Genomic DNA, 27,943 nt, shown 5'->3' with positions numbered 1-27,943 from the left:
TCATATGTTATATCGCTGCGCAGTTGGAGAATGATGGACTGCACGATTATAGAACTGTATGGACAGGGCACTTATGAGAAAAGTACAAGGTATTTTGTTTCTAAAAAGGCCTTGAAAATAGTTCTTGAGACACTTTTGCATTGGAAGTCGTATGGTAATTGTCCTAGCTCCAGACTTGCTAGGTACAAGTAAGTGTCAATTAGCAGGCCTTTTGGTGGCCAAAACATTTTCTTTGAAATACAAACGAAGGTGGAAGGAAGACTGTTTTGTTGCAGCCTTTCCTGTTGTAATCCCAAACACTGGGTTTGCATGGAGATGAGACAGAAACATTTGTATTTTGAAGCTATGTGTTAAATGTATCAATGGCGAAGTGTAAACTCCCAGGTGGTAAGGAATGGAGTTTAAATGACACCAAACTTTGTGTGTGACAGGAAGGAGGAAATTGCTTCATGCGCTTATATACTTTTAAAATTTAATTTATTTATATTTTGTAAGATATCCTGATTGGATGGAAAGGACTGTTTGTGAATTTACTGTATAAAAAGGGGAAGCCTGTGAGCTTTAGAGTGTATTATACCAACTACTTTCTGCTGTGAACATCTTGCTGTATGCCGTTTCCCTTAGCAATAGGGAAGAGTTCTCTTTAGAACTATTGCAAATAAATACCATTTGGCTCAAGAAGACCGCTTCATCTTGTGACCTGCAGGGCTATGCCAAACATAGCCCCGTTCTTCGGCTGTCCAGGGTGTAACCAGCGTCTCCAAGTTCCGCCAGCTACTGGTAGAGGCCTAGTCAAGCGACTAGTGGGGATTCATCAGCACCACACAGGTGTGGTAAGGCGGCATGTCGACGCATACAGAGCAGTACCGTGGTTCCAAATGCCACGACAGGTTAGGAGTTTGGTGGCAGCATAAACCCGCCCACGGCGCAGTGGGTGGAGTCAGTAACAGGCGGTTACTGACGGTAAGTGGGAATCCCCTATGTGGCCAGGTCCCATGTGACCTAAACATCCATTCTGTGTACTGGGGACGAGACGCGAAAGCGGCGAGGGCTTTCGTACGGGACCGTCCGGTTACACATACATACATACATACATACATACATACATAGATTCACACACATTTAGGCACAGACATACATAAACACACACATATAGTATACAGATATATACAAACACACATAAACATACAAATATACACATACAGATAGACACAGACATACATAAACACACATACATATACTCACACATACTGTATTCAAAGATATATATATATATATATATATATATATACACACACACACAACCACATACATGTATACACATTAGCACACAGACATGCACACACATTTACACACAAACACAGACACATAAACATAAACACACAGTATACACAGATATAAATACACAATATACTCGGACATATACACATATATACACACACAGTATACACAGACATATACACACACAGTATACACAGACATATACACATAAGCACACAGTGTACACAGACATATACACACACACAGTAATTCTCACCAAGAGGGTAGCGGCAGAGCAGCTCCTCGTTCCAGCCTGGAGGGGCGGAGCCTCTATGTGATTGACAGGCTGGACCTGTGGGTAAAAGAAAAGGACCGAGGAAAGGGAAGGTGTGGCCACCACACTGCCTGCATGTTCCAGATCACTGAATGCAGATCCCGGACAGCCAGGAAACCTCCAAACCTCCCCTCTTCCCTAACAACACACCGCACTGGACTCTGCACTGCAATCAGTAACATGGAACATGCAGGCAGTGTGGTGGCCACCCCTTCCCTCTCTTCCCGTCAACACCCCTGCCACCACCTAGGTACACCCCGCCACCCCCTGTCACCACCCTGGAACACCCCTGCCACCATCGAGAAACACCCCTGCCACCACCCAGGAATGCCTCAGCTATCCTGTCACCACCCAGAACACCCCGCCACTCTCTGCCACCACTTAAGGCCCGTACACACTGGTCGATGTATCGGCCGTTCTCTTGAACGGCCGATACATCGCGGGACCGTCGGCCAATGTGTACGGGCGATACGTCTGTGTACTCCGTCGTTCACAGACGTATCGCGTCGGCCGCGCAGCACAGCCGACAGCCAATATATCTAACGATATATTGGCCCGTCGCTGTGTGTGTACGGGGCGGTCGTCCGACCGCCCGTACACATGCTGCGGCGGCCGGCGGTGATTGACCGGTGAACTGGGCGGGCGCGAGCGCCCGCCCAGTTCATGACGTCAGTCCCCCGACGGATCGGGCTGTGTGTATGCACAGCACACTGCCCGATCCGTACATAGATATATCTGCAGATCAATTGATCTGCAGATATATCTAATAGTGTGTACCCACCTTTAGGGACACCCCTGCCACCACCCAGAAACACATCTGTCACCACCCATGAATGCCCCAGCCATCCTCCTGGAACACCCCTGCCACCACCTAGGAACACCCCGCCTCCCCCTGTCACCACCTAGGAACGCCCCGCCACCCTCTGCCACCATCCCAGAATGCTCCTGCCACCACCCAGGAACACCACCCTGCCATCCTCCTGCCACCACCCATGAATGACCCCGTCACCACCCAGGGACGCCCCTGCCACCACCTAGGAACACCCCTGCCATCCTCCTGCCACCACCCAGGAACACCACCCTGCCATCCTCCTGCCACCACCCAGGAACACCACTCTGCCACCACCCAGGAATGACCCTGCCACCACCTAGGAACACCCCTGCCACCACCTAGGAACACCCCTGCCATCCTCCTGCCACCACCCAGGAACACCACCCAGGAATGACCCTGCCACCACCCTGCTACCACCCAGGAATTCCCCTGCCATCCTCCTGCCACCACCCAGGAACACCACCCTGCCACCACCCAGGAATTCCCCTGCCACTGCCCAGGAAAGCCCCTGCCATCCTTTGTCACCATCCAGGAACACACCCGTCACTGCCCAGGAACGCCCCTGCCACCCACTGTCGCCGCCCAGTAACATCCCTACCACCCACTGTCACTGCCCAGGAATGCCACTGTCACCACCTTTTACCACCCAAGAATGCCCATTGCAATCCACTTCTACCGTGCATCCACCTCTGTACTGCGGCTGTCTGTTGTAAATTGGATGCAGTGTCAGTCCGTCACGTTTCTGTACACAAGTAGTATTTGTAGGGGCTGGGCAATGTGTGTGGCATTGGTGGAAATTGGCGTGGTTTGTGTACCACTGCGGCAGTGACTTGCTGTTGTGTCTACCTTCTCCTCTGTCATCTATATTTCTCTATCGTCCTAGTGGATGCTGGGGTTCCTGAAAGGACCATGGGGAACAGCGGCTCCGCAGGAGACAGGGCACAAAAAGTAAAGCTTTCCGATCAGGTGGTGTGCACTGGCTCCTCCCCCTATGACCCTCCTCCAGACTCCAGTTAGATTTTTGTGCCCGGCCGAGAAGGGTGCAATCTAGGTGGCTCTCCTAAAGAGCTGCTTAGAGAAAGTTTAGCTAGGTTTTTTATGTTACAGTGATTCCTGCTGGCAACAGGATCACTGCAGCGAGGGACTGAGGGGAGAAGGAGTCAACTCACCTGCGTGCAGGATGGATTGGCTTCTTGGCTACTGGACATCAAGCTCCAGAGGGACGATCACAGGTACAGCCTGGATGGTCACCGGAGCCGCGCCGCCGGCCCCCTTGCAGATGCTGAAGACAGAAGAGGTCCAGAATCGGCGGCTGAAGACTCCTGCAGTCTTCTAAAGGTAGCGCACAGCACTGCAGCTGTGCGCCATTTTCCTCTCAGCACACTTCACACGGCAGTCACTGAGGGTGCAGGGCGCTGGGAGGGGGGCGCCCTGGGAGGCAAAATGAGTACCTATAAAGGCTAAAAATACCTCACATATAGCCCTAGAGGCTATATGGAGATATTTAACCCCTGCCTGATTTCTCAAAATAGCGGGAGACGAGGCCGCCGGAAAAGGGGCGGGGCCTATCTCCTCAGCACACGGCGCCATTTCCTCTCACAGCTCCGCTGGTCAGGACGGCTCCCAGGTCTCTCCCCTGCACTGCACTACAGAAACAGGGTAAAACAGAGAGGGGGGGCAAATTTATGGCGATATTTTTATATAACAAAGCAGCTATAGGGGAGCACTTATTATAAGGCTATCCCTGATATATATATAGCGCTTTTGGTGTGTGCTGGCAAACTCTCCCTCTGTCTCCCCAAAGGGCTAGTGGGTCCTGTCTTCATTAGGAGCATTCCCTGTGTGTCTGCTGTGTGTCGGTACGTGTGTGTCGACATGTATGAGGACGATATTGGTGTGGAGGCGGAGCAATTGCCAAATATGGGGATGTCACCTCCTAGGGGGTCGACACCAGAATGGATGCCTTTATTTATGGAACTACGGGATAGTGTCAACACGCTAAAGCAGTCGTTTGACGACATGAGACGGCCGGACAATCAATTAGTGCCTGTCCAGGCGACTCAAACACCGTCAGGGGCTGTGAAACGCCCTTTGCCTCAGTCGGTCGACACAGACCCAGACACAGGCGATGACTCCAGTGGTGACGGTGACGAATCAACCGTATTTTCCAGTAGGGCCACACGTTATATGATTTTGGCAATGAAGGAGGCGTTACATTTAGCTGATACTACAGGTACCACTAAACAGGGTATTATGTGGGGTATGAAAAAACTACCTATAGTTTTTCCTGAATCAGAAGAACTAAATGACGTGTGTAATGAAGCGTGGGTTGCCCCTGATAAAAAGCTGATAATTTCAAAGAAATTATTGGCATTATACCCTTTCCCGCCAGAGGTTAGGGAGCGCTGGGAAACACCTCCTAGGGTGGACAAGGCGCTAACACGCTTATCTAAACAAGTGGCGTTACCCTCTCCTGAGACGGCCGCACTTAAAGATCCATCAGATAGGAGGATGGAAAATATCCAAAAAAGTATATACACACATGCAGGTGTTATACTACGACCAGCTGTAGCAACTGCCTGGATGGGCAGTGCGGGGGTAGTTTGGTCAGAATCCCTGATTGAAAATATTGATACCCTGGACAGGGACAATATTCTACTGTCGTTAGAACAAATAAAGGATGCATTTCTTTATATGCGTGATGCACAGAGGGATATATGCACACTGGCATCACGGGTAAGTGCTATGTCCATTTCGGCCAGAAGAGCTTTATGGACGCGACAGTGGACAGGCGATGCGGATTCAAAACGGCATATGGAAGTTTTGCCGTATAAGGGGGAGGAGTTATTTGGAGTCGGTCTATCAGATTTGGTGGCCACGGCTACAGCCGGGAAATCCACCTTTCTACCTCAAGTCACTCCCCAACAGAAAAAGGCACCGACTTTTCAACCGCAGCCCTTTCGTTCCTTTAAAAATAAGAGAGCAAAGGGCTATTCATATTTGCCACGAGGCAAAGGTCGAGGGAAGAGACAGCAACACGCAGCTCCTTCCCAGGATCAGAAGCCCTCCCCGGCTTCTACAAAAGCCTCAGCATGACGCTGGGGCTTCTCAAGCGGACTCGGGGACGGTGGGCGGTCGTCTCAAAAATTACAGCGCGCAGTGGGCTCACTCGCAAGTAGATCCCTGGATCCTGCAGATAATATCTCAGGGATACAGGTTGGAATTAGAGACAGATCCACCTCGCCGTTTCCTGAGGTCTGCTTTACCAACGTCCCCCTCCGAAAGGGAGACGGTGTTGGAAGCCATTCACAAGCTGTACTCTCAGCAGGTGATAGTCAAGGTACCTCTTCTGCAACAAGGGAAGGGGTATTATTCCACTCTTTTTGTGGTACCGAAGCCGGATGGCTCGGTAAGGCCTATTCTAAATCTGAAGTCCTTGAACCTGTACATAAAGAAGTTCAAGTTCAAAATGGAGTCACTCAGAGCAGTGATAGCGAACCTGGAAGAGGGGAACTTTATGGTATCCTTGGACATCAAGGATGCGTATCTCCACGTTCCAATTTACCCCTCACACAAAACTGTCACTATCAGTTTCAGACGCTGCCGTTCGGATTGTCCACGGCACCTCGGATCTTTACAAAGGTAATGGCCGAGATGATGATTCTTCTTCGAAGAAAAGGCGTATTAATTATCCCATACTTGGACGATCTCCTAATAAGGGCGAGGTCCAGAGAACAGCTAGAGATGGGATTAGCACTGTCTCAAGAAGTGCTAAAACAGCACGGGTGGATTCTGAATATTCCAAAATCCCAGTTAATGCCGACAACTCGTCTGCTGTTCCTAGGGATGATTCTGGACACGGTTCAGAAAAAGGTTTTTCTCCCGGAGGAAAAAGCCAAGGAGTTATCCGAGCTTGTCAGGAACCTCCTAAAACCAGGAAAGGTGTCTGTACATCAATGCACAAGAGTCCTGGGAAAAATGGTGGCTTCTTACGAAGCGATTCCATTCGGCAGATTCCACGCAAGAATTTTCCAAAGGGATCTGTTGGACAAATGGTCAGGGTCGCATCTTCAGATGCACCTACGGATAACCCTGTCTCCAAGGACAAGGGTGTCTCTTCTGTGGTGGTTGCAGAGTGCTCATCTATTGGAGGGCCGCAGATTCGGCATACAGGATTGGATCCTGGTGACCACGGACGCCAGCCTGAGAGGCTGGGGAGCAGTCACACAAGGAAGAAACTTCCAGGGAGTATGGACGAGCCTGGAAACGTCTCTTCACATAAACATTCTGGAACTAAGAGCAATATACAATGCTCTAAACCAGGCAGAACCTCTGCTTCAGGGAAAACCGGTATTGATCCAGTCGGACAACATCACGGCAGTCGCCCATGTGAACAGACAGGGCGGCACAAGAAGCAGGAGGGCAATGGCAGAAGCTGCAAGGATTCTTCGCTGGGCAGAGAATCATGTGATAGCACTGTCAGCAGTGTTCATCCCGGGAGTGGACAACTGGGAAGCAGACTTCCTCAGCAGACACGATCTTCACCCGGGAGAGTGGGGACTTCATCCAGAAGTTTTCCACATGCTGGTAACCCGTTGGGAAAGACCAATGGTGGACATGATGGCGTCTCGCCTCAACAAAAAACTGGACAGGTATTGCGCCAGGTCAAGAGATCCGCAGGCAATAGCTGTGGACGCGCTGGTAACGCCTTGGGTGTACCAGTCGGTGTATGTGTTTCCTCCTCTGCCTCTCATACCAAAAGTATTGAGAATTATACGGCAAAGAGGCGTAAGAACGATACTAGTGGTTCCGGATTGGCCAAGGAGGACTTGGTACCCGGAACTTCAAGAGATGATCACGGAAGATCCGTGGCCTCTACCTCTAAGGAGGGACTTGCTTCAGCAGGGTCCCTGTCTGTTTCAAGACTTACCGCGGCTGCGTTTGACGGCATGGCGGTTGAACGCCGGATCCTAAAGGAAAGAGGCATGCCGGAAGAAGTCATTCCTACTTTGATTAAAGCAAGGAAGGAAGTAACCGTGCAACATTATCACCGAATTTGGCGAAAATATGTTGCGTGGTGCGAAGATCGGAGTGCTCCGACGGAGGAATTTCAACTGGGTCGATTCCTACATTTCCTGCAATCAGGATTGTCAATGGGTCTCAAATTGGGATCTATTAAGGTTCAAATTTCGGCCCTGTCGATTTTCTTTCAAAAAGAATTGGCTTCAGTCCCTGAAGTCCAGACCTTTGTTAAGGGAGTGCTGCATATACAGCCTCCTGTGGTGCCTCCAGTGGCACCGTGGGATCTAAATGTGGTTTTGGACTTCCTAAAATCTCATTGGTTTGAACCACTAAAAAAGGTGGATTTGAAATATCTCACATGGAAAGTGACCATGCTTCTAGCCCTGGCTTCTGCCAGGAGAGTGTCAGAATTGGCAGCTTTATCTTACAAAAGCCCATATCTGATTTTCCATTCGGACAGGGCAGAACTGCGAACTCGTCCGCATTTTCTCCCTAAGGTGGTGTCAGCATTTCATCTGAACCAGCCTATTGTAGTGCCTGCGGCTACAAGTGACTTGGAGGACTCCAAGTTACTGGACGTTGTCAGAGCATTAAAAATATATATTGCAAGGACAGCTGGAGTCAGAAAATCTGACTCGTTGTTTATATTGTATGCACCCAACAAGATGGGTGCTCCTGCGTCTAAGCAGACGATTGCTCGTTGGATCTGTAGCACAATCCAACTTGCACATTCTGTGGCAGGCTTGCCACAGCCTAAATCTGTAAAGGCCCACTCCACAAGGAAGGTGGGCTCATCTTGGGCGGCTGCCCGAGGGGTCTCGGCATTACAACTTTGCCGAGCAGCTACGTGGTCAGGGGAGAACACGTTTGTAAAATTTTACAAATTTGATACTCTGGCTAAGGAGGACCTGGAGTTCTCTCATTCGGTGCTGCAGAGTCATCCGCACTCTCCCGCCCGTTTGGGAGCTTTGGTATAATCCCCATGGTCCTTTCAGGAACCCCAGCATCCACTAGGACGATAGAGAAAATAAGATTTTACTTACCGATAAATCTATTTCTCGGAGTCCGTAGTGGATGCTGGGCGCCCATCCCAAGTGCGGATTATCTGCATAAGTTGTACATAGTTATTGTTAACTAATTCGGGTTATTGTTAAAGGAAGCCATCTTTCAGAGGCTCCGCTGTTATCATACTGTTAACTGGGTTTAGATCACAAGTTGTACGGTGTGATTGGTGTGGCTGGTATGAGTCTTACCCGGGATTCAAAATCCTCCCTTATTGTGTACGCTCGTCCGGGCACAGTACCTAACTGGAGTCTGGAGGAGGGTCATAGGGGGAGGAGCCAGTGCACACCACCTGATCGGAAAGCTTTACTTTTTGTGCCCTGTCTCCTGCGGAGCCGCTGTTCCCCATGGTCCTTTCAGGAACCCCAGCATCCACTACGGACTCCGAGAAATAGATTTATCGGTAAGTAAAATCTTATTATTACTTGATATCGGTCTTCATTTAACAGCTATTCCAATTGGTAGCGGCTGTATCGCTGTGATATCAGTAAATATTCTGCAGGTATTTAATATACTTACCTGTCTGGTGAGATGGAGCTCTGTCTTTCTTCTCTGCGCCAGCGACTGGTAGCGGACTGGCTGTCGTCCACTTCTGCTGCGCCCTCTGCTGGCGACTGGTTGCTGACTGGCTGTCTTCCTCCTCTGCTGCGCCCTCTGCTGATGATTGGTAGCTGACTGGCTGTCATTCCTCTGCAGCGCCCTCTGCTGATGATTGGTAGCTGACTGGCTGTCTTCCTCCTCTGCTGCGCCCTCTGCTGATGACTGGTAGCTGACTGGCTGTCTTCCTCCTCTGCCTCGCTCGCTGCTGGCGACTGGTTGCTGACTGGCTGTCTTCCTCTTCTGCGGCGCCCTCTGTTGGCGACTGGTAGCTGACTGGCTGTCTTCCTCCTCTGCTGGCGACTGGTTGCTGACTGGCTGTATTCCTCTTCTGCGGCGCCCTCTGCTGGCAACTGGTTGCTGACTGGCTGTCTTCCTCCTCTGCTGGCGACTGGTTGCTGACTGGCTGTATTCCTCTTCTGCGGCGCCCTCTGCTGGCAACTGGTTGCTGACTGGCTGTCTTCCTTTGCGGCACACTCTGCTGGCGACAAGAAGCTGACTGGCTGTCTTCCTCCTCTGCGGCACACTCTGCTGGCGACTAGTTGCTGACTGGTAGTCTTCCTCCTCTGCTGCGCCCTCTACTGGCGACTGGAAGCTGACTGGCTCTCTTCCTCCTCTGCTGCGCCCTCTACTGGCGACTGGTTGCTGACTTGCTGTCTTCCTCCTCTGCTGCGCCCTCTACTGCCAACTGGTTGCTGACTGGCTGTCTTCCTCTGCGGCGCACTCTGCTGGCGACTGGAAGCTGACTGGCTGTCTTCCTCCTCTGCGGCACACTCTGCTGGCGACTAGTTGCTGACTGGTAGTCTTCCTCCTCTGCTGCGCCCTCTACTAGCGACTGGAAGCTGACTGGCTGTTTTCCTCCTCTGCTGCGCCCTCTACTGGCGACTGGTTGCTGAATGGCTGTCTTCCTCCTCTGCGGCGCACTCTGCTGGCGACTGGTTGCTGACTGGCTGACTTCCTCCTCTGCTGCGCCCTCTACTGGCGACTGGTTGCTAACTTGCTGTCTTCCTTCTCTGCTGGCGAGTGGTAGCTGACTGATGCACATGTTGATTGCACCCAGTGGGGACATGGCATAGCCCGGGCGACTTAGCTGCAAAGGCTTTGCTGGGTCCTCACTGCAGGCAGGGGTACCGTACCACTTGCTCCATCTATAGATACCATAAGCGGTATACAGCGGCAACTAAGCTTACCACAGTTTGATATAAAATGGAGGTCACAACCCCTTTTAGCGTCAAAAATGAGTTCTGAAGGGCTTATGATCCGCTCTTTCATGGTTCCCATAGACCTGTTTACATGTCATAGATTTCTATTACGTGTTAATTATTACATTTTGTCTTGTCACCTTAGCGCCCTGGGATGCCCTCTGGGGCCCGCATGCCTCATCAGGGTGCTCCTATGGGCCCCCCAGGACCCCCATTTGGTGGAAGCCCAACTGTTCGTCCAGGAATCCCACCTACAGTAATGGAGCCTACCAGAAAACGCTCAGCTCCGCCCCAAGTTCAGCAGCAAACGCCCTCGCAGGGGCGGAGCCGAAGGTAAGAAACTACTGAGTCTCTAAATACGGAAAGGAGGCGTAAGAGCTTATTGATCCATCCACCTTTTCTTTCCCAATTTGTAGCGCAAAGAGAAGGAAGATGGCGGACAAGATCCTTCCACAGCGGGTGAGTCATTTCCCCTCACCCCCCCCCCCCCCCCCCCGCCCCGCCACCTTTTATCACCACCTAGAGGTAATCTGTGTGACCCTAGTCCCTCCTCTTCCCTCCCACACCACGTTCTTGCCCCCTAGAGGCGTAAGTAGTGCCCTAGTAGCCGCCCACCATGTCTTCGTCACAAAGAGGTAATCTATATAACCCCATTCCCTCCAACTAGGGGTAGTCTGGGTGGATATAGTGCTTCTGACAATCTGTGTGACCCTAGTCCTAGATTTCCTTCAGGCCCACTTTGAGAGACTCTGCTGAGATTGGGGGTAGAGGGAACGGTTGCAGGTGTAAGGTAGTCTGCCTCCTACTAGCTCTCTGCCAGGACTCCGGAGCCTCCGTGGTTCTGTTGCCTGTGGTGCAAGGATGTCTTTCTTGCTGGAGAGGTCCACTCCCTAGGGCACTTTGATTAGGAACCATCCATAGTAGAGGAAGATGAGATCCCTGAGGATTCTGACAATGAGGACCTCACGGGATGGAAGGATGACCCTACCTGCAGACAGGGTAACGAAGAGCTGATCTTACAGGTTCAACATACCCCTAGTTTACAGGATCCAGTGGATCTTGAGTTTCAGGTGTCTCCTAGTTACAAAGAATAATCACACTTCCGGGTCACAGATGCCAACATATTTGGGTGAAGCTTGGCTGCAACCAGAGAGGCGGTCAGCCATCTTCTCTTCCTTCTCGGTAGACGTCCTGAGTAAATGGGAGAACCCACCTGGAGTGGAGGTCATCTGCATGTGTCTATGGTTAGGGGTTATGTACCCACATACTTTTTTTCAGGGGTACACCAAGAACATAGAAGAAAACAATTATAATAAGTAACTCCTACGCAGTCACCGCCACACAACACCGAGTCTGACCAAAGCGCAGTATATAAAGGAGGAGAATAATATATACTGATAACACAGAGGAAGGGAATATAGTGTACAATATCTCCGGCCCTGTCCTTAGGACTCACCCTAGTATAGCATGTCTGGCTATATGCGCCCTCTTCCTATTCCAAACGCAGCGTCCACGGAGCGCAGACAGCAAGTAACTGCGGGAACATCTCTCGCTCCTGTTTTAGCGGCTGCCTTGCTGAATAAACAGTGGAGGAGTGGACTGAGTGCTGTGCAAAAGTATTAGACAGGTGTGGAAAATATGCTGCAACGTAAGAGTTTTTCAAAAATACTTTCTTTTTAGCAATTAACAAGATGCAAAGTGAATAAGCAGAAGAGAAATCAAATCAATATTTGGTGTGACCACCAGGATAATAACCTCAATCATACAACCAATGGGCCTAATTCAGACCTGATCGCAGCAGCAAATTTGTTAGCTAATGGGTAAAACCATGGGGGTCATTCCGAGTTGATCGCTAGCTGCCGTTGTTCGCAGCGCAGCGATCAGGCTAAAAAACGGCTGTGACAGGACGATACCGTACGGAAGCACTCGCAGCTTCCGCGTCCCGTTGACTGCGCACAGAATGGAAGGTCAAGCCGCACGAGGCCTGACCACATAGGGGATTCCCGCTTACCGTCAGTAACCGCCTGTTACTGACTCCACCCACTGCGCTGTGGGCGGGTTCTCGCTGCCACCACCAAACTCCTAACCTGCCGTGGCGTTTGGAACCACGGTTCTGCTCTGTATGTGCCGACGCACTGCTTTACCACACCTGTGTGGTGTCGACGAATCCCCACTAGCCACTTGCTAGGCCTCTACCGGTAGCTGGCGGAAGGCGGAGCTTGGAGACGTCAGGTGCTTCCCTGGACAGCCGGAGGACGGGGCTAGGTTTGGCCTAACCCTGTTGGTCACAAGATGAAGCAGTCTTCTTGAGGCAAAGGTGTTTATTGCTCAAATAACCTTTAAAAAGGCTCCTCCCTATTGCTAGGGGCAACAGCATACAATTAAGATGTTTCAGCAGAAGAAGATGTTACAATACACACTCCTATGGGCCAACTGCCCTCCTTTTATCCCTCTCCAAGACCCTCTACCACAGGGGGTAAGCCCGCCCTGTGGTGTACAACCAATCAATGTTTACCCATGAGCTGTGCATGCTCTGGACTCATGCACACCTAACATTGTCCCCAATGGACAGTGGGGAGTGGCCGGTCTCCTTTGTCTCTCCCATCTGGGAGAGCAGGCTACTCCCACGGTGCCGTTCAGTCTGGCTGGGGGGAGGTTTTCCCTCCTAAACTGACTTCCAGAAACCTGCCCGGGACCCCTTCTCACTGCCTGCAGCCTGGATTTGGGCTCCAGAGCTGGGCAGCCTGGCTCCCCGGTCCAGGTCTCTGGTCCACTACGGCTGATCTCCATGGAGCTCCAAGAAACCACTCAGCTTGTCTTATAGCTAAGCTGCTTCTCTTTCTCCCTGTCCCCATTGGAACTGTGAGGCTGGATGGGAAAGCATTCCGTTTTTAGGGAAAAGGTCTGGGAGAATTCATCAGCCTGCACAGCTATGGATTCCCCCCTCCTGGGACACACAATCAAGTAAGTGCATTTTATCTTTAAATACATTACATTTTAAAATCACACTGTACATTTCCCCTTTTAAATATACACTGAGCCTGTGCCCTGCACAGACTCTACATACTCAGGCACTGCAGTGCCTTCCCTAGCCCTGCAGCCTGGCTGCGAGGGCTCTCTGTGTGCTGGAGGTATGGGGCTGGCTTCCCCCATCCTCCAGCCTGCTTTTCTGCCTCTGGGGTTCCAGGGAGCTGGCTCTCCCTGTCCCCCCAGGGTGGCACTAATCAGTGGCCTCGCCGCACGCAGCGGCGCACCCCCCTGTACCGAAGTCCGGCGGACCGGGACACTTGTCCCGGCCGCCGTGACCCTGGCTTGTTGTGGTGCTGGGGCGCCGGGAGCGTAGCTCCCGGACCCCAGCGCTCATCATCTTGCTTGGCCGCCTAATGTGCCCACGCCGCTAGGGAGCCGGCTAGCCCGGTCCCCCATGAGCGGCGCCTGTCTGTTAGCCTCGCTGCAGCGTCCGGCGGGGAGCCGGGCTGCAGCGCACCCCCCTCGCCGACTAGCAGCCCGGGACGTCCGTCCCGGCTGCTGCGGCTGGCCACCCGTGCTGTGCTGAGGCGCTGGGAGCAGAGCTCCCGGCCCCCAGCGGCGGCTCTCACAGAGAGCACTGCAGCGGGAGCCGAGCTCCCAGCCGCAGCGCTCACCCTTCTCCCCGGCGCGCACACTCCAGTGCGCCCGGGGCTACACTGACCGCTGCCGGGAGCGGAGCTCCCGGACTCCGGCGGTCAGCGGCTGCCTCCTCTCCCCCGGCGCGCACACACTGCTGAGCGCGCCGGGGGGCTGTTCTCCCTGCCGTGGTCTCCGGAGGGGTCCGGGACCACGGCACATATTAAAATACATTTTCATACATTAATACATCACGGCGCCTAGCGCCCAACATACATTTTTAAATCTGGCGCCAAGCGCCCATTGTCTTTAGCAAATGGCGCCGGGCACTAGGGATTAACCCCTTCAGTGCCGAGGCGGCCATTTGCCTCGTGGCTGGGGGTCTCTCCGGCCACACTCCTCCCCCCCCATTCAAGCGGGTCAACCAGGGACCCATGTCCCAACGATTTGGGTCCTGGTCCCGCAGTCTGTTGGGGTGAAGGGGACGCTACCTGGGGGGTGTAGGCTCTGGCCTAGACAGTTCATCCATAGTGTAGTGGGCCTCTCTTCGTGGGTGCACAATGTTCAAATAGTCCACCTGAAGTCCAAGTTCAAGGCTCCACCACAAAAGTCTGTCCAATTCCCCCAAGGTCGGTTGCAGCCACCTAACAGGTAGGTGGTAAGTCACCACGGTGGGGGGCCGGTTACAAACAAGTGCCACCCACGGTGTCCCAACTGTGGCATACCCCACCTCCCACAATAGCAGTATACTGCTCAACCAGGCCACAGGGTGCTCCTGCCCATATGGCTCTTTCTGGCTCGGTACTGCTCCCAGTCCGTGCAGTGGCGCAATAGTTCGTAACACACAGTCCTGGTCAAGAATGTGCGCCATCAGCACTGGAGCGGGTACCCGAGCCTTCTTCAATGACTGGAATGCCAACTCGCAAGCGGGTGCAAAGTCCACTGACTTGGGAATGCCCTTCCTAGCCATCTCTGTCAAGGGGTTCGCTACAGGACTAAAGTCAATGACAACATGTCCGTAGGGCCTTACAGGTTCTAAGGTCAGTACCGGTCTGGGTGATGTGGGTCGGGGACAGCCTCTGGTTGCCTCCACCCCCTCTGGGTTGGGCCTACCCCTGTCTCCTCCCACATGGTGCCCCGGGCACTGCACCTCCGTCATACCTATCTGGCAACTGTCTGCCCTAACTGTCAGACCTGCCCTCCAATCCTCTTCTGTCGACCTATGACTCGGGAAACCTACCCTGTCACCTAGGCCTACTCTTCCCTCCTCGTCCGCTACCTGTGCCACAGTGATGGCGGCCAGACCACCAGCCTCTGGATCCTGTGTGGCATCCACTACAGGGAGGCTGCGTGTCTTCCCCGATCCACTGTGCACAGGCAAGGGACCTGCTATGTCCACAGCAACTTGCTGCGAGGGTTCTCCTATGGGCAGAGGCCCAGAGACAACACAACCGCTGGAGTGCCCCGGCTGCCAACGCATGGCACCAGCCTTACAGTTGGTCTGGGCGTCATCCGACATTCCAGACCAGGGTAAGCTCTGTGTCAGGCACTTCAGGGTACGGTCTGCCCCGGGTTGCTGTCCAAAGGGGTTTCACTGGCAACCGACACCGGTTGCGCAGGAACTTTCCCTGAGGGGACCAGTTGGACACATTCCCTATCTGGTCTATCCCCTCCCACTTTCCTGTCTACCCTGTACCTTAACCCTTCCCGCCAGGTCAAACTTCCTGCCCCAACCCTGTCAAGGCCGCTGCCAGAGTGGCGCCTCATGCCTTTCGGGGACGGGTCAGAGAGTTGAGCCACCCTAAACTCCTGCCTGTGGCCCTCAATCTCTCCTAAATTGGGACACTCTACAGGGGGATCTAGGTGGGGACTACTAGGGTCAGTCTGGTAGGGGTCAGTCATGGAAAAATCAGTGTGGTTTCTCATACTCACCGCCGGAGTTGGCAAACCACTTGGGTCAGGAGCATCATTGGGCACCCCCACAGGATCAAACAAGCTGGAACCGACATCCTCTGCGTTGCTAGGGGACGTAGGCATACCAGAGGCAAAAGGCATGCGGGGTCGATGTACTGATCTAGCCGCTGTGATCTTTTCCTCTGGGCTGGTTGATGCTGTGGTTGGCTGTGCTGGCAGTTGTCTAGCAGCTGTAGTCTTTTCCTCTGGGCTGGGCTGTGCTGGAGTAGCTGATGCCAACGGTGGTTTTGGAACTTGACTCCGGGGAATGGCGCCAACAAACATAGTGACGATCCCACCACCCAGATCATTTCCTAGGACCACATCAGTTGGGAGACCATCCATGACGGCAACTTCTCGCAACTCTGGTCCAGCTCCCCAGTCCAGGTAGACTCTTGCCATGGGAACCGCTTTTTCTGTTCCTTCTGCCAGGGTGACCGTGGCAGTGCGACCCTGCAATACTGCAGCAGGATCTATAAGGTGGGGGCTCACCACAGTGATTGAGGCCCCAGAGTCTCTTAGGCCTTCTCCCTGCAGGGGTCCCACGTGGACTGGCTGCAGGTGCCTCCACATGTTGTGTAGGGGCTGTTTGGCCATGCAGGTGACTCTCTCCGCAGAGTGCACCTGTCTCTCGCCACACTCCATCGGACTGACTGGAGGGGGAACAGTCTCTGTAGGCTCATCTCCTCTCGTCAAACAAGCGATCCGGGCTCCAGCACTCGGATTTGGGGCACGAGTCTGGGGTGCTTGGGATGCAGGACAGTTCATCCTCAGATGTCCGATTTTCCCACAGCCGTAGCACTTCTTCTCCAGTCGTGGCACCGATGATCTCTGATCAGTTGCAGGGACGCTGCGGTGCAGTTGCTGGCCAAGAGCACCCGGGTTGGAAGATGCTTGTCTTTGGGGGTGATGAGCTGAAGAGGGTGGTCCCTTTGGTGGTACAGTCTGTTGGAGCTGGCTGCTGGCGGGGCGCTTCTGCCCCCGTGGCCGAATTGCCACATATTTGTCGGCTAATCGGGCAGCCATTTTTAAGCTGGGTGGCTCCCGATCTAGCACCCACTCCTTCACTTCTTGGGCGCACCTGCGGTAGAACTGCTCCCTGCAGATCAGGTCGATCAGTGTGTCCCATGTAGTGGCTTCCGAATCCTTCACCCACTTCACCACGTACTGCCGCAGCTGGGTGGCGAACTGCTCATGGGTGCTGCTAGGATTCTTAGGCAAGTCTCTGAATTTCTTCCTGTAAGACTCGGGAGTGATGAAGAATCGCTGGAGGAGGGCCTTCTCGACTTCGTCGTAGTTCCCACAGTCCTCCGTCGCCACTCCTCGATAGGCCTCCAAGGCCTCTCCATGCAGAGTGGGCACAAGGTGTCTCACCCACTCCGACTTGGGTAGATCGTGTAGTTTACAGGTCCTTTCAAAAACTTGTAAATGTCCATCAATGTCCCCAGCACTGTCTGCAAACTTGGCAAACTGAACTCGTCCTGATCTGTGTACAACAGCTGACAACGGCTCCCGGGGTACCACGGCCTGTGGTGCCCGCTCATCACGCCACATCTGGATGATGATCAAGCGTTCTTGCTCTGTTGCCCTTTCCCCCAATTCCGCTAGCCGATCTGCTAGGGTATCCGGGCCGCCCCCCCTGGGACGTTGGGATCCTGGCCCTGCTAGGGATTGTTGGGAGACATGGCTGTTGTGAGAGAGGGAGGGGCTTGTGGTTCTCACCGGTTCCTCATGAAGGTCCACTGCTGGGCCGTCCTCTGCGTTGCTGACGCCGTCAGTGCTTTCCACCTCCGCCCGATGAGACTCCTCCACGCTTCTGAGCGCCGCCTGCATGACGCTCCTGGACGCGTTGAAAGGGATTTCCACACCCTTCCCCTGGCATACGATCTCCAGATCCTCCTTGGACATTCCGCTGAATTCCGCCATCTTGTGCGTTCTCCTGCGCTGCAGTTACTCCTCTCCTGAGTAACTCGGCTTCTCCAATCGGGTGATGAAAAGCCGCCTGGGATTATCCCACCACTATGCCTCCAATTTCTGTGACAGGACGATACCGTACGGAAGCACTCGCAGCTTCCGCGTCCCGTTGACTGCGCACAGAATGGAAGGTCAAGCCGCACGAGGCCTGACCACATAGGGGATTCCCGCTTACCGTCAGTAACCGCCTGTTACTGACTCCACCCACTGCGCTGTGGGCGGGTTCTCGCTGCCACCACCAAACTCCTAACCTGCCGTGGCGTTTGGAACCACGGTTCTGCTCTGTATGTGCCGACGCACTGCTTTACCACACCTGTGTGGTGTCGACGAATCCCCACTAGCCACTTGCTAGGCCTCTACCGGTAGCTGGCGGAAGGCGGAGCTTGGAGACGTCAGGTGCTTCCCTGGACAGCCGGAGGACGGGGCTAGGTTTGGCCTAACCCTGTTGGTCACAAGATGAAGCAGTCTTCTTGAGGCAAAGGTGTTTATTGCTCAAATAACCTTTAAAAAGGCTCCTCCCTATTGCTAGGGGCAACAGCATACAATTAAGATGTTTCAGCAGAAGAAGATGTTACAATACACACTCCTATGGGCCAACTGCCCTCCTTTTATCCCTCTCCAAGACCCTCTACCACAGGGGGTAAGCCCGCCCTGTGGTGTACAACCAATCAATGTTTACCCATGAGCTGTGCATGCTCTGGACTCATGCACACCTAACATTGTCCCCAATGGACAGTGGGGAGTGGCCGGTCTCCTTTGTCTCTCCCATCTGGGAGAGCAGGCTACTCCCACGGTGCCGTTCAGTCTGGCTGGGGGGAGGTTTTCCCTCCTAAACTGACTTCCAGAAACCTGCCCGGGACCCCTTCTCACTGCCTGCAGCCTGGATTTGGGCTCCAGAGCTGGGCAGCCTGGCTCCCCGGTCCAGGTCTCTGGTCCACTACGGCTGATCTCCATGGAGCTCCAAGAAACCACTCAGCTTGTCTTATAGCTAAGCTGCTTCTCTTTCTCCCTGTCCCCATTGGAACTGTGAGGCTGGATGGGAAAGCATTCCGTTTTTAGGGAAAAGGTCTGGGAGAATCCATCAGCCTGCACAGCTATGGATTCCCCCCTCCTGGGACACACAATCAAGTAAGTGCATTTTATCTTTAAATACATTACATTTTAAAATCACACTGTACATTTCCCCTTTTAAATATACACTGAGCCTGTGCCCTGCACAGACTCTACATACTCAGGCACTGCAGTGCCTTCCCTAGCCCTGCAGCCTGGCTGCGAGGGCTCTCTGTGTGCTGGAGGTATGGGGCTGGCTTCCCCCATCCTCCAGCCTGCTTTTCTGCCTCTGGGGTTCCAGGGAGCTGGCTCTCCCTGTCCCCCCAGGGTGGCACTAATCAGTGGCCTCGCCGCACGCAGCGGCGCACCCCCCTGTACCGAAGTCCGGCGGACCGGGACACTTGTCCCGGCCGCCGTGACCCTGGCTTGTTGTGGTGCTGGGGCGCCGGGAGCGTAGCTCCCGGACCCCAGCGCTCATCATCTTGCTTGGCCGCCTAATGTGCCCACGCCGCTAGGGAGCCGGCTAGCCCGGTCCCCCATAAGCGGCGCCTGTCTGTTAGCCTCGCTGCAGCGTCCGGCGGGGAGCCGGGCTGCAGCGCACCCCCCTCGCCGACTAGCAGCCCGGGACGTCCGTCCCGGCTGCTGCGGCTGGCCACCCGTGCTGTGCTGAGGCGCTGGGAGCAGAGCTCCCGGCCCCCAGCGGCGGCTCTCACAGAGAGCACTGCAGCGGGAGCCGAGCTCCCAGCCGCAGCGCTCACCCTTCTCCCCGGCGCGCACACTCCAGTGCGCCCGGGGCTACACTGACCGCTGCCGGGAGCGGAGCTCCCGGACTCCGGCGGTCAGCGGCTGCCTCCTCTCCCCCGGCGCGCACACACTGCTGAGCGCGCCGGGGGGCTGTTCTCCCTGCCGTGGTCTCCGGAGGGGTCCGGGACCACGGCACATATTAAAATACATTTTCATACATTAATACATCACGGCGCCAGCGCCCAACATACATTTTTAAATCTGGCGCCAAGCGCCCATTGTCTTTAGCAAATGGCGCCGGGCACTAGGGATTAACCCCTTCAGTGCCGAGGCGGCCATTTGCCTCGTGGCTGGGGGTCTCTCCGGCCACAACGGCATTTCTGCGCATGCCCCGCAATGCGCACGCGCGACATAAGAGTACAAAGCCCATTGTGGTTGTGCTCAGGTTCTACCGAAGTTTTCAGTTGCACTGACGGCCAAAAGAAGATTGACAGGAAGGGGGCGTTTCTGGGTGTCAACTGACCGTTTTCAGGGAGTGTTTGCAAAAATGCAGGCGTGGCTGGGCGTTCGCTGGGCGGGTGTATGACGTCAAATCCGGACACGAATGGGCTGAAGTGATCGCAATCGCTGAGAAGGTTCAGACCTACTCAGAAACTGCACAAACTGTTTTTGCAGAGCTCGGCTGCACAGGCGTTCCCACTTCTGCTAAGCTACAATACACTCCGCAGTGGGCGGCAGCATAGCGTTTGTACGGCTGCTAAACACTGCCAGCGAGCGATCAACTCGGAATGACACCCCCCCCCCATGTGCAGTGCAGGTGGGGCAGATGTAACATGTGCAGAGAGAGTTAGATTTGGGTGGGGTGTGTTCAAACTAAAATCTAAATTGCAGTGTAAAAGTAAAGCAGCCAGTATTTACCCTGCACAGAAACACTATAACCCTCCCAAATCTAACTCTCTCTGCACATGTTACATCTGCCCCCCTGCAGTGCACATGGTGTTGCCCATTAGCTAACAAATTTGCTGCTGCTATCAGATCCCAATTACCCCCAATGTCATTAAGAACTATCTTCAGCATAAAGAAGAGCAAGGAGTCCTGGAAGTGACGATATGGCCCCACAGAGCCCTGATCGCAACATCATCGAGTCTGTCTGGGATAGAAGGATTTGAGCAAGCTACATCCACAGAAGATCTGTGGTTAGTTCTCCAAGATGTTTGGAACAACCTCCCTGCAGTTCCTTTAAACACTGTGTGCAAGTGTACCTAGAAGATTTGATGGTGTTTTGAAGGCAGAGGGTGGTCACACCAAATATTAATTTGGATTTCTCTTCTGTTCATTCACTTTGATCTTGTTAATTGATAAAAATAAACTATTAACACTTCTATATTTGAAGACATTCTTACTTTGCAGCATTTTTTCCACACCTGCCTAAAACTTTTGCACAGTACTGTATAATATATATAGTGTGCAACTATCTCCTACTTATTATATGCCGTCACAGGTCTCACAGTTTTCAAATGATTTCTTGTATACTGCACATAATTTATTCATGTAAAGTAGCGCACCTGAGTAGCTCTGATTAGTAATTGTGCGTTTATGAGCATGTTCCGGTCACATGTTCCAGACGTGGAGGAATAATCGTTCTGTAACGTTACGTATTAGTCTGGACGAGGCGATAAGACCGCCATACTTGTTACGCGTGTTCACGCTTGTCCTCATTGTCGGACTCTTCTCCTCTAGATTCGAGAATTGGTTCCCGAGTCTCAGGCTTATATGGACCTCTTGGCATTTGAGAGAAAATTGGACCAAACCATAATGAGGAAACGTGTTGATATCCAAGAAGCCTTGAAGAGACCTATAAAGGTCAGAGGGCCTCTGAGAGTAGAGAATTTTCGGAGGCAGAACACAGAGTGCAGAGGATTATCAGAGGTAGATCACAGAGGGCACAGGATCACCTTAAGGTAGATCAGGGTATAATATGGTAAAGTCACTCAGAACGGAGCTCCGGAGATTACATCTGACACAGATCACAGATAACAAACTGCGGTCGCTGATGGTAAATCATATAGGAGGTAATTGTTACATCACTGAGAGCTAGCCGGGGTAAATCACAGGGCAGAGAGCTATCTGAGGTAAATCACAGGGCAGAGAACTATCTGAGGTAAATCACAGGACAGAGAGCTATCTGAGGTAAATCACAGGGCAGAGAGCTATCTGAGGTAAATCACAGGGCAGAGAGCTATCTGAGGTAAATCACAGGACAGAGAGCTATCCGAGGTAAATCACAGGACAGAGAGCTATCCGGGGTAAATCACAGGACAGAGAGCTATCTGAGGTAAATCACAGGACAGAGAGCTATCTGAGGTAAATCACAGGGCAGAGAGCTATCTGAGGTAAATCACAGGGCAGAGAGCTATCTGAGGTAAATCACAGGACAGAGAGCTATCTGAGGTAAATCACAGGTGCAGAGAGCTATCTGAGGTAAATCACAGGACAGAGAGCTATCTGAGGTAAATCACAGGACAGAGAGCTATCTGAGGTAAATCACAGGTGCAGAGAGCTATCTGAGGTAAATCACAGGACAGAGAGCTATCTGAGGTAAATCACAGGTGCAGAGAGCTATCTGAGGTAAATCACAGGACAGAGAGCTAGCCGGGGTAAATCACAGGGCAGAGAGCTATCTGAGGTAAATCACAGGGCAGAGAACTATCTGAGGTAAATCACAGGACAGAGAGCTATCTGAGGTAAATCACAGGACAGAGAGCTATCTGAGGTAAATCACAGGACAGAGAGCTATCTGAGGTAAATCACAGGACAGAGAGCTATCTGAGGTAAATCACAGGACAGAGAGCTATCTGAGGTAAATCACAGGGCAGAGAGCTATCTGAGGTAAATCACAGGGCAGAGAGCTATCTGAGGTAAATCACAGGACAGAGAGCTATCTGAGGTAAATCACAGGACAGAGAGCTATCCGGGGTAAATCACAGGACAGAGAGCTATCTGAGGTAAATCACAGGACAGAGAGCTATCTGAGGTAAATCACAGGTGCAGAGAGCTATCTGAGGTAAATCACAGGGCAGAGAGCTATCTGAGGTAAATCACAGGGCAGAGAGCTATCTGAGGTAAATCACAGGACAGAGAGCTATCTGAGGTAAATCACAGGTGCAGAGAGCTATCTGAGGTAAATCACAGGACAGAGAGCTATCTGAGGTAAATCACAGGACAGAGAGCTATCTGAGGTAAATCACAGGTGCAGAGAGCTATCTGAGGTAAATCACAGGACAGAGAGCTATCTGAGGTAAATCACAGGTGCAGAGAGCTATCTGAGGTAAATCACAGGACAGAGAGCTATCTGAGGTAATTCACAGGGCAGAGAGCTATCTGAGGTAAATCACAGGTGCAGAGAGCTATCTGAGGTAAATCACAGGTGCAGAGAGCTATCTGAGGTAAATCACAGGGCAGAGAGCTATCTGAGGTAAATCACAGGTGCAGAGAGCTATCTGAGGTAAATCACAGGTGCAGAGAGCTATCGAAGGTAAATATGGAGGGAATTGTTAGATCACTGAGAGCTAGCTGAGGTAAATCACAGAGGGCATAGAATTATACAAGGTAAATCATAGGGGGCAGAGACCTATCTGAGGTAAATCACAGGGCAGAGAACTATCTGAGGTAAATCACAGGACAGAGAGCTATCTGAGGTAAATCACAGGTGCAGAGAGCTATCTGAGGTAAATCACAGGTGCAGAGAACTATCTGAGGTAAATCACAGTGCAGAGAGCTATCTGAGGTAAATCACAGGACAGAGAGCTATCTGAGGTAAATCACAGGACAGAGAGCTATCTGAGGTAAATCACAGGACAGAGAGCTATCTGAGGTAAATCACAGGACAGAGAGCTATCTGAGGTAAATCACAGGACAGAGAGCTATCTGAGGTAAATCACAGTGCAGAGAGCTATCTGAGGTAAATCACAGGACAGAGAGCTATCTGAGGTAAATCACAGGACAGAGAGCTATCTGAGGTAAATCACAGGACAGAGAGCTATCTGAGGTAAATCACAGTGCAGAGAGCTATCTGAGGTAAATCACAGTGCAGAGAGCTATCGAAGGTAAATATGGAGGGAATTGTTCAATCACTGGGCGGGATGTACTAACATATGCGATCAGCATTGCGGAGGACAGCTCTTCCAATAAGAGCTGTCCTCCGCGATGCACAGCGGCAGCCTGACTTCCGGGATTCGGCCCCAGAAGTCAGTCTGCGCATGCACGGGTTGACGGGGGGCGGCCGCAGGGCATGCTGGGAGGGATCCGATCGGATCCCTCACACAGCGCCGCGGAGAGAAGCCCATAGGCTTCTATGGACTATCGCCAGCTAAAGCTGGCGAACCCCGCCGCGGCGCTGACCTGTCGTACGGGGGTTAGTACATCAGGAAAATGCGGTAAACGGGGTTTACCGTATTTTCCGCTTAGTACATCCCGCCCACTGAGAGCTAACTGAGGTAGATCACAGGGCACAGAGCTACCTAAAGTAAATCACAGGGAAGAGAGCTGAGGTAAATGACAGGGGCAGAGAGCCATCTGAGGTAAATGACAGGGCAGAGAGCCATCTGAGGTAAATGACAGGGCAGAGAGCCATCTGAGGTAAATGATAGAGGGCAGAGAGCCATCTGAGGTAAATGACAGGGCAGAGAGCCATCTGAGGTAAATGACAGGGCAGAGAGCCATCTGAGGTAAATGACAGAGGGCAGAGAGCGGAGGTAAAAAGACGGCTGAAGTAAATGACAGGGCAGAGAGCTGACTGAGGTAAATCATAGGGCAAGGAGCTATCAATGGTAAATCTGGAGGGAATTGTTAGATCACTGAGAGCTAGCTGAGGTAAATGACAGAGGGCAGAGCGCTGAGGTAAATGACAGAGGGCAGAGTGCTGAGGTAAATGACAGAGGGCAGAGTGCTGACGTAAATGACAGAGGGCAGAGCGCTGAGGTAAATGACAGAGGGCAGAGAGCTGAGGTAAATGACAGAGAGCTGAGGTAAATGACAGAGGGCAGAGCGCTTAGGTAAATGACAAGGCAGAGCACTGAGGTAAATGACAGAGGGCAGAGCCCTGAGGTAAATGACAGAGGGCAGAGAGCGGAGGTAAATGACAGAGAGCAGAGAACTATCTGAGGTAAATGACAGAGGGCAGAGCCCTGAGGTAAATGACAGAGGGCAGAGCGCTGAGGTAAATGAGAGAGGGCAGAGAGCGGAGGTAAATGACAGAGGGCAGAGCGCTGAGGTAAATGACAGAGGGCAGAGCGCTGAGGTAAATGACAGAGGGCAGAGCGCTGAGGTAAATGACAGAGGGCAGAGCGCTGAGGTAAATGACAGAGGGCAGAGAGCTGAGGTAAATGACAGAGGGCAGAGCGCTGAGGTAAATGACAGAGGGCAGAGAACTATCTGAGGTAAATGACAGAGGGCAGAGCGCTGAGGTAAATAACAGAGGGCAGAGCGCTGAGGTAAATGACAGGGCAGAGCGCTGAGGTAAATGACAGAGGGCAGAGAGCAGAGGTAAATGAGAGAGGGCAGAGAGCTGAGGTAAATGACAGAGGGCAGAGCGCAGAGGTAAATGAGAGAGGGCAGAGAGCTGAGGTAAATGACAGAGGGCAGAGAGCTGAGGTAAATGACAGGGCAGAGCGCTGAGGTAAATGACAGAGGGCAGAGCGCTGAGGTAAATGACAGAGGGCAGAGAGCTGAGGTAAATGAGAGAGGGCAGAGAGCTGAGGTAAATGACAGAGGGCAGAGAGCTGAGGTAAATGACAGAGGGCAGAGCGCAGAGGTAAATGACAGAGGGCAGAGAGCTGAGGTAAATGACAGAGGGCAGAGCGCTGAGGTAAATGACAGGGCAGAGCGCTGAGGTAAATGACAGAGAGCTGAGGTAAATGACAGAGGGCAGAGCGCTGAGGTAAATGACAGGGCAGAGCGCTGAGGTAAATGACAGAGAGCTGAGGTGAATGACAGAGGGCAGAGCGCTGAGGTAAATGACAGAGGGCAGAGCGCTGAGGTAAATGACAGAGGGCAGAGAGCTGAGGTAAATGACAGAGGGCAGAGCGCTGAGGTAAATGACAGAGGGCAGAGCGCTGAGGTAAATGACAGAGGGCAGAGCGCTGAGGTAAATGACAGAGGGCAGAGAGCAGAGGTAAATGAGAGAGGGCAGAGAGCTGAGGTAAATGACAGAGGGCAGAGAGCTGAGGTAAATGACAGAGGGCAGAGCGCTGAGGTAAATGACGGAGGGCAGAGCGCTGAGGTAAATGACGGAGGGCAGAGCGCTGAGGTAAATGACAGAGGACAGAGTGCTGAGGTAAATGACAGAGGGCAGAGAGCTGAGGTAAATGACAGAGAGCTGAGGTAAATGACAGAGGGCAGAGCGCTTAGGTAAATGACAGGGCAGAGCACTGAGGTAAATGACAGAGGGCAGAGCCCTGAGGTAAATGACAGAGGGCAGAGAGCGGAGGTAAATGACAGAGAGCAGAGAACTATCTGAGGTAAATGACAGAGGGCAGAGCCCTGAGGTAAATGACAGAGGGCAGAGCGCTGAGGTAAATGAGAGAGGGCAGAGAGCGGAGGTAAATGACAGAGGGCAGAGCGCTGAGGTAAATGACAGAGGGCAGAGCGCTGAGGTAAATGACAGAGGGCAGAGCGCTGAGGTAAATGACAGAGGGCAGAGCGCTGAGGTAAATGACAGAGGGCAGAGAGCTGAGGTAAATGACAGAGGGCAGAGCGCTGAGGTAAATGACAGAGGGCAGAGCGCTGAGGTAAATGACAGAGGGCAGAGAGCGGAGGTAAATGACAGAGGGCAGAGAACTATCTGAGGTAAATGACAGAGGGCAGAGCGCTGAGGTAAATAACAGAGGGCAGAGCGCTGAGGTAAATGACAGGGCAGAGCGCTGAGGTAAATGACAGAGGGCAGAGAGCAGAGGTAAATGAGAGAGGGCAGAGAGCTGAGGTAAATGACAGAGCGCTGAGGTAAATGACAGAGAGCTGAGGTGAATGACAGAGGGCAGAGCGCTGAGGTAAATGACAGGGCAGAGCGCTGAGGTAAATGACAGAGAGCTGAGGTGAATGACAGAGGGCAGAGCGCTGAGGTAAATGACAGAGGGCAGAGCGCTGAGGTAAATGACAGAGGGCAGAGAGCTGAGGTAAATGACAGAGGGCAGAGCGCTGAGGTAAATGACAGAGGGCAGAGCGCTGAGGTAAATGACAGAGGGCAGAGCGCTGAGGTAAATGACAGAGGGCAGAGCGCTGAGGTAAATGACAGAGAGCTGAGGTAAATGACAGAGAGCTGAGGTGAATGACAGAGGGCAGAGCGCAGAGGTAAATGACAGAGGGCAGAGCGCTGAGGTAAATGAGAGAGGGCAGAGAGCTGAGGTAAATGACAGAGGGCAGAGCGCTTAGGTAAATGAGAGAGGGCAGAGAGCTGAGGTAAATGACAGAGGGCAGAGAGCTGAGGTAAATGACGGAGGGCAGAGCGCTGAGGTAAATGACGGAGGGCAGAGCGCTGAGGTAAATGACGGAGGGCAGAGCGCTGAGGTAAATGACAGAGGACAGAGTGCTGAGGTAAATGACAGGGCAGAGCGCTGAGGTAAATGACAGAGAGCTGAGGTGAATGACAGAGGGCAGAGAACTATCTGAGGTAAATGACAGCGGGCAGAGCGCCGAGGTAAATGACAGCGGGCAGAGCTCCGAGGTAAATGACAGAGGGCAGAGCGCCGAGGTAAATGACAGAGGGCAGAGCGCTGAGGTAAATGACAGAGGGCAGAGCGCTGAGGTAAATGACAGCGGGCAGAGCGCCGAGGTAAATGACAGCGGGCAGAGCGCCGAGGTAAATGACAGAGGGCAGAGCGCCGAGGTAAATGACAGAGGGCAGAGCCCTGAGGTAAATGACAGAGGGCAGAGCGCTGATGTAAATGACAGAGGGCAGAGCCCTGAGGTAAATGACAGAGGGCAGAGCGCTGAGGTAAATGACAGAGGGCAGAGCGCTGAGGTAAATGACAGAGGGCAGAGCCCTGAGGTAAATGACAGAGGGCAGAGCGCTGAGGTAAATGACAGAGGGCAGAGCGCTGAGGTAAATGACAGAGGGCAGAGCGCTGAGGTAAATGACAGAGGGCAGAGAGCGGAGGTAAATGAGAGAGGGCAGAGCGCTGAGGTAAATGACAGAGGGCAGAGCGCTGAGGTAAATGACAGAGGGTAGAGCGCTGAGGTTAATGACAGAGGGCAGAGCGCTGAGGTAAATGACAGAGGGCAGAGCGCTGAGGTAAAAGAGAGGGCAGAGCG

The 27,943-nt window shown here is 52.8% G+C and overlaps 1 protein-coding gene across 1 annotated transcript in view; it reads left to right on the top strand.

The window, feature by feature from the left end:
• The window catches only part of SMARCD3 (SWI/SNF related, matrix associated, actin dependent regulator of chromatin, subfamily d, member 3), a 148,517-nt gene that overhangs the window by 9,488 nt on the left and 111,086 nt on the right, over positions 1-27,943 (top strand). Inside the window, exons 2-4 of the mRNA XM_063950708.1 lie at positions 10,455-10,642; positions 10,726-10,768; positions 21,377-21,499. Coding sequence (XP_063806778.1) covers positions 10,455-10,642; positions 10,726-10,768; positions 21,377-21,499 — 354 coding nt within the window. The remainder of the gene's footprint in view (positions 1-10,454; positions 10,643-10,725; positions 10,769-21,376; positions 21,500-27,943) is intronic.

Source organism: Pseudophryne corroboree, unplaced genomic scaffold, assembly GCF_028390025.1.
Source record: "Pseudophryne corroboree isolate aPseCor3 unplaced genomic scaffold, aPseCor3.hap2 scaffold_1185, whole genome shotgun sequence".
NCBI lineage: Eukaryota > Metazoa > Chordata > Amphibia > Anura > Myobatrachidae > Pseudophryne > Pseudophryne corroboree.
This window is presented reverse-complemented; position numbering and strand designations above follow the sequence as displayed.